We start from the raw sequence: 6,606 nt of genomic DNA on the forward strand, positions 1-6,606 counted from the left end.
CAATATTTTGGAAAAGATTAGTAAATAAAAACAAAACGATTGGGTGATTTGCATTGATTCTATTCATATTTATATATAAGATTTAACCCATGTTCACCACTTTTGCGCAATTACAAAATTATTATATTTAACAGTGTTATGTGATCATCACACATTTTCTAACTTCTCTGTCCGATTTTCAAACAAGAACAGTCTTGAAGAAGCAATGACGTAGCTAAATAGTTGAACTGTTAATAATAAAGTTCTCGTGAGCACCAGCCGTCGGGGAATTTTCGAATCCATGCCTTCCTTGCTTCTTCGTAAAGGAAATTTAAGATAGAGAAGGGAATCGCCGGAAGCCACCAAGTAATACTGGAAAACAAAATCAATAATAATGAATCAAAAACAGATTTCTGGCTAGATAATAATTATTAGGTGCATAAAATTTGGATCCTAAACCCTTATATAAATTTTTAGCAATTTTTAGACATTTATTTGAAAAATAGTTCAGACTCAGACCCAATGGTTAAGGGCTATCATTTTTAGCGAGCTTACCGGATTGGGCGGAGCTGAATGACGGTATTCAAGCCGGGTGTGTAGATGAAAAAACACGTCAACAATGTTTCAAAGAAAAGGGCAAAATTCATCAATTTGTTTCTGGCAAGGAAAAAATTTGATTATAATAATTATATTAATATCTGTAGAAAATTTTTGAAATTCTTACTCAAAGCCATGTTTGAAAGTGGATAGCCTTCTCGTTTTCCTGGTCAGAAGGGAACTCCATTGTTGAACCACCACGTTTGCAAACTGTGGAAACGATGAAATAAGAATTTCAAATACAAAAAATGTTATCAGAATTTACAAATACTAACATAGGCAGCGTAGCAAGTTTTCTCTAGTTCTTTCCGGGCGTTGTAGGTCTGCGCACAAAAAAACAAAACAAAAAACAATAAAATAAACGAGCAAAATAAATATTTAAAAAATGGACGAAGATATCACGTACGTATATATGTCGAATGTTGACATCAATAAGCAATTGTAACCTACCCATTCTTGGCCGTATGAATCTTTAAGGTCGTTTATGGCTTTAGAGTCCCATTCAGCTCGCATGCCTAATAGATCGTAGGGTCTGAAACCGTTCTCTCCAAGGATGACGAACATGGCAAAGAAGCAACCAAAGCTCTCCAAAACTCCCGTATGCCAGAAAGCAATTTCTAATAACCTGTTTTTATCATTAAGAACAAATTGTAATTCATCGAACAGTTATATATCAAATAACAAGCCTAAATTAAGGACTGTTTTTTTGTTTTAATTTTTTTATAGAAATGATTATTTCTACTCACTTATTGTCGACAAGTTTGTCAGTGAACATATTCCTGGGTTTACGTTTCATGATGTCACTTTCTGGTCGCTCGTATGAGAATGAAATAGCGGGAAACTAATGAGAAATAGCCAATTACTAGTTTGAAATTTGAATTCACTGCAATTCAACAAGAAGATATTTCCGTTTACCAAGTCAGAGCCGAGATCGATACACAAAATTGGAATGGCGCCAAGCATCAGAGGCATATTAACTAAAAAAAAAAAATTAAACAATTATAACGGTGGCGTTAATTATACAGCAATAAATAACTGTTGGTGGCGCGCAATCTTACCGACAATAAATACCACGAAGGGGGCAGCCTCCGGGATTTTAGTAACCATGGTGTAAGCTATAATAAAGTAATGACGTCAATCACTAAACATTGCACGATTGAGAAATGATGAGACAAAGACACACCAATTGATTTTTTGAGATTGTCGAATACCAAACGGCCCTGTTCAACACCCGTAACAATGGAGGCAAAGTTGTCGTCGAGAAGAATCATGTCGGCCGCCTGTTTCGAGACGTCAGAGCCTGTGATGCCCATGGCAATACCTGAATCATTGTGGCAAAATTTGAGTGTGATTATCCGTTTAAATTGTTTTCTTCATTCAGACAAACCGATATCAGCTTTTTTCAATGCCGGCGAATCGTTAACACCGTCTCCGGTGACGGCCACAATGGATCCAAGACGCTGGAAACCTTCTACGATGATGAGTTTCTGTTGAGGCGATGTCCGGGCGAAGACGATTTCCGAATAATGTCTGATAAATGATACAATTTATTTATTATTAAAGATACGGTACATTTAAAGATACGAAATAAATAATATACCTTAAAATGTTATCCAGTTGATCCTGGTCGAGTTCGTTGAGATCTGCTCCGTGAATGACGATGGCTTTGGCCATTCTAGGATCGAGATCCCGTTGAGGGATCTTTAATCGCTCGGCAATTTCTTCGATTGTTTCGTTGTCTATCAAATCAGATTTGTGGCATTAACATAGGGTTAGCACATTCGTACCGTAAAATAAAGATTTATTACTGGGTGAGATAATGCCGACCGATCTGGCAATCGCCTTTGCCGTGATGGGGTGATCACCGGTCACCATGACAACTCGAATTCCAGCCGAACGGCACAGACGGACGGCATCCGGTACAGCGGCTCGCGGAGGATCGATCATGGACATCAAGCCAACGAATCTCAAGTCTTTGATGGGGAAGTTGATATTGTCGATGTCAAATTTGAAACCGTCTGGGAAATCTGCCGCTGGCAATTGTAAATCGCAAAATCCTACAACAGCGTTCAATTAATTGGCATTCCTCGGTTGTTAATTTTGGTGACAACGGCTCACCGATCACACGCTCTCCCAGGCCTCCTAATTTTAAGTAAGCGTCGTCGATCTTTTTCTTCCATCCCTCATCCAGCGGAACTTCTTTGCCATCCACCAAAATGGTTGAGCACAAGGCGCTGATTCTTTCAGCGGCTCCTTTCATGACTAGGATGTAGTTTGAGGATTCAACTCCATTCAGTCGATGAACAGACACCTAACATTATCACGAAGAAGAAAAAAATTGACATAAATCATCGGCGCATTCCCATTCCTAATTTCCTACCCATAATCAGTGGTTTGAGTTTACCTGATACTTGTTGGTGGAGTTGAAGGGGATTTCACAAGCTGTTGGGAATTCTTTGCGATATTCGGCAACGTTACCGTCGACCTGTTCCATACACTTGAGAATGGCTTGCTCAGAAGCGTCTCCTTTGACGTCTCTGAAAAAATATTATAAGTTTCAGGCATTCCACTTTCGGACAGAACATTGATTATTTGTTATACATATACCTTTTTGAAATAGGTCTGTCTTCCTGTCCAGGAACAAACTCGGCTCGACTGCATAGTTTGCCTACCTGGCTGAGTTCCTTCCAGCCAGACGCGGTATTGTCAAACACCACATCACCTGAGTACGATTAGCGTTTAGATTTCTCCAAAATGGTTATGAACCCAAGTCAAGGAATCGTATGGAAGCTTGAAAGCTTACTGCTTTGGGATTCACTGGTATCCATCTGTCGAATAACGTCGTCAAACCAGACGTGAGCCACGGTCATGCGGTTCTGCGTTAGTGTGCCCGTCTTGTCGGAGCAGATGGTCGAAGTAGAGCCGAGTGTTTCCACGGCTTCAAGATTCTTGACTAAGCAATTCCTCCTGGCCATCCTTTTGGCCGTCAATGTGAGAAGAATCTGCGCTCAATAATTTAAAGAGTAATCGATTCAATTGAGTCATTTCGAAAATACTATACTATATGAAAAAATCACAAAATTATTACCGCGACGGTTGGAACCAGTCCTTGTGGGACGTATGCCATGACGATTCCAATCAGAAAAATGACTGGGCAATAAAAGGAAACACAGTCGTAAAAACACTCGCGCTTTGTAAAAAAAAAAGAGTAACAAAATCAATGTTTAAGTAAGTAGCTCACTTGAGTTAATCCAGCTGTATCCAAGGACCTGTAAGTGCAACAAAGTGAGATAAATTAGAGAAAAATCTGTAGGTTGTTTGGTAGTTTTTTTTTAAATGTACCATGGCGACAATGAAGATGATGGAGCCAGTAGTAATAGCGATCATAGAAACCAGGCGAATAAAGCCTTGAATTTCACGGGCCATAGGAGTCGGTCCGGCATCGACACCAGATGTTAGCGAAGCAATACGACCCATGACGGTGTTGTCTCCGACCCTGATGATTATCCCTCGGGCCACACCTTGAGATTTTGGCAATCAAACTTGAATGAAACTACCGCGACGAAACGTATTATATACACAAGGTGGGAAAATGTCAAAAGAAACCTTCGACAGCGTTAGATGAAAAGAAGGCCAGATTTTTGGTCTCCAGCGGATTGTTGTGAGTGCACTCGGCCGATCGGGCTTGCGGCTCTGATTCACCGGTCAACGAAGAGTTGTCCACCTTGAAATTGCTGCACGAGAGGATGAGAATGTCGGCTGGCAGGCGGTCTCCGAATTTCACGTCGATAAGGTCTCCCACTACCAGATCTTCAACTTTCATCGTTACCTTCTTTCCGTCTCTTGTAGCTTCAGCGAACTGCAAATCATTGAATTCATAACTAAACTTTGATACAATAATAAATCACGTTTACCTGTGGAATCATGCCTTTGAAGGAATCCATAATGTTGCTGCTCTGCCTTTCTTGATAATAAGCGAAAATGGTGGTTCCGATAACCAATATGATCAAAATGATCGATAACCACAACTGAAAACAAGAAAAAACAAACAAAAAAAAAAAAAAAAAGTTAGTCGCATTCACAAATTACAACGCATACCAACTAAAGCAGCACTCAAGTGTACGTTATCGTAAGACGGCTGATCCGAAGTGCTGTACTCCATGAAGAAAGCAGCCATGCAGAGGAAGGCGCCGAACAGGAGCAGAAGATGGAAACCACCAAACAGTTTGCCGAGAAACTTTTTCCATTCCGGTTCGCCTTTCATGGGTTTCAGAGCATTGGGTCCGTCTTGAAGTAACTTCTCTTGTGCGTACTGTTGCGACAATCCCTTTTTGATAATAAAAAAAAACACACGCCAGATTATGTTATTCGTATTTATATTTTATCGGTATCAGTTGATCGTTGGTGGATGTTGGGTAGTACCATACCTTGACTGGATCTGTTTTAAACCTGGAGAACAAAGTTTGCAGGGGGATCTTGTGCTCATCCATTTCCAACTCCTGTTTCAAAGTCTTGAGCTTTTGATCACGGCTGTCATTACTCCACAAGCTCATCAGCGAGCTCTTCTTCTTCAGCGGTGTAAACGGCTTGGAGTTCAGAGCGCTGGCCGACAAGCCCGTAAAAGTGACGGTTGTCTGGCGTCCTTCCACCGCGCTATCGGGCTCATAGCTAGGGTTGACTTGGCCAACGGCCGCACACGGACCAGTCGAAAGTCTCCTGCTTTCAAGAGGGAAAAAAAAATTGTAAGTTTAAATTCCTTTTGTTTATGCCGGTTTATGCCACACCAGCGTATTGCAAATTCACTGAAATAACTCAAAATAAACGTTATAAAATTCAGCAATTGAAAACACCGAAAAAGAAATCGAAATGTGAACCTTCTAAGCATTTTCCCCGGCGATGGATTCCTTTATGAACTTGTAATTGATACAGTCAGGGCGCTTAGATGAACTGTACTATAAAGAGGACAATGCTGAAGAGGACGTAACTTGTCAACGTTACACGCTCTTATGGCCGAAACAAATTCGTTCCGTCTTTTTATATGTGACCAGTGTTTTTCTTTGTCACTTGGAAAAACACCGACTCTTTCACAGCAGTCGAATCCGGAATAAACCGACGGATTTAAAAGTTAAAACGTTCGATGAATCCTTTGCATGGCGTTACCAAACAGACAGAAAAAAATGTATTCCACGTCCAAAACCTGGTTTAAACTCACGTTGGAGCTTCGAACTAAAGCATGTCATCAAGAGAGCGTTATTTCACCATCGACAGCTTATTCCAGGTAATCAACCTTGGCACGAATCGCTTAGAAAATCCCGGCAAATTCGAGCAGCTTCAACCTATAAGAGAAAGCAAAGAGGAGGAGGCAATAGGGGAATTTTTAATCCAAATCTATTAACTAGTACTTACGTTAAATTAAAGACCCATTTGTACATTTCGACTTCTACCTCATTATTCAGAGATAAACACTGTGAATTTTTGTGCACATTCTTATTATCCTTTCAATTTATAATTAGCAATCAACCAATAAAATAATAAAAAATAAATAAACGAGAGTTAAAGTAAGTGTTCCAGGCGGTTCCAGGGAAATCAATTTTGTCAATTATACCATACTTCAAAAGTGCAGATGAACTAGGTGTCCATCTACTAAGCTATTCATTATGCACGATTGAAATTGCATTATACATAAGCAGATGAAGAAAGACGAGGAAAGAAGCTGCTGCGTGATTCGTTTTTCTGATTACGGTCGAACTTTGGAAAACGACCTGACTTTTAACCCAGTACGTTTTTTTAAAATGTTTTTACAATGACCCTCTGTATGTTTTACAGTCGAGAATGGCAATTCGCCAAGATTACGGTGATTCCAGGAGCTCATTTCTCAAATTGAATTGAATTGTCAAATGTCAAATTGAATCGAACTTCTCACGTAATTTGAAAAGCCAATAGACGGCCTAAAGTTTTGCGATTAGCACAATTTATTAATCGGATTGACCTACATATCGTTTTTATTATTCCGGGATTAAGAAAATCAGT

At 39.9% G+C, this 6,606-nt stretch overlaps 1 protein-coding gene across 2 annotated transcripts; it reads right to left on the minus strand.

Moving 5' to 3' along the window:
- Positions 1-44: 44 nt before the first annotated feature.
- On the minus strand, positions 45-5,594 carry LOC124188972 (sodium/potassium-transporting ATPase subunit alpha-B-like). 2 transcript variants are annotated; one of them, XM_046581911.1, is made up of 24 exons: positions 5,451-5,594; positions 5,004-5,292; positions 4,700-4,903; positions 4,491-4,604; positions 4,183-4,435; positions 3,919-4,097; positions 3,818-3,845; positions 3,665-3,726; positions 3,380-3,578; positions 3,184-3,298; positions 2,981-3,113; positions 2,695-2,887; positions 2,385-2,633; positions 2,177-2,315; positions 1,964-2,106; positions 1,760-1,897; positions 1,635-1,691; positions 1,492-1,553; positions 1,323-1,417; positions 1,027-1,201; positions 852-899; positions 704-786; positions 535-636; positions 45-351 (listed from the first exon to the last, which is right to left on the minus strand). In XM_046581911.1, the coding sequence occupies exons 1-24, from the start codon at positions 5,459-5,461 to the stop codon at positions 231-233; spliced, it is 3,192 nt and encodes a 1,063-aa protein (XP_046437867.1). In that variant the 5' UTR covers positions 5,462-5,594; the 3' UTR covers positions 45-230. The 2 variants fall into 2 exon arrangements, with proteins under 2 accessions (XP_046437867.1, XP_046437866.1); XM_046581910.1 differs by having other exon boundaries at positions 5,004-5,295; positions 5,451-5,592.
- Positions 5,595-6,606: the final 1,012 nt, after the last annotated feature.

This window comes from Daphnia pulex, chromosome 2 (genome assembly GCF_021134715.1).
Source record: "Daphnia pulex isolate KAP4 chromosome 2, ASM2113471v1".
NCBI classification, from domain to species: Eukaryota; Metazoa; Arthropoda; class Branchiopoda; order Diplostraca; family Daphniidae; genus Daphnia; species Daphnia pulex.

Bases quoted from the DNA above. Each gene is read 5' to 3' on its own strand.
- LOC124188972 (XM_046581910.1), bottom strand. The intron at 4,605-4,699 runs GTACACTTGAGT...TCTTGTTTTCAG, and splicing joins ATCAGCCGTCTTACGATAAC to TTGTGGTTATCGATCATTTT. The intron at 352-534 runs GTAAGCTCGCTA...TTTGTTTTCCAG, and splicing joins ATTCAGCTCCGCCCAATCCG to TATTACTTGGTGGCTTCCGG.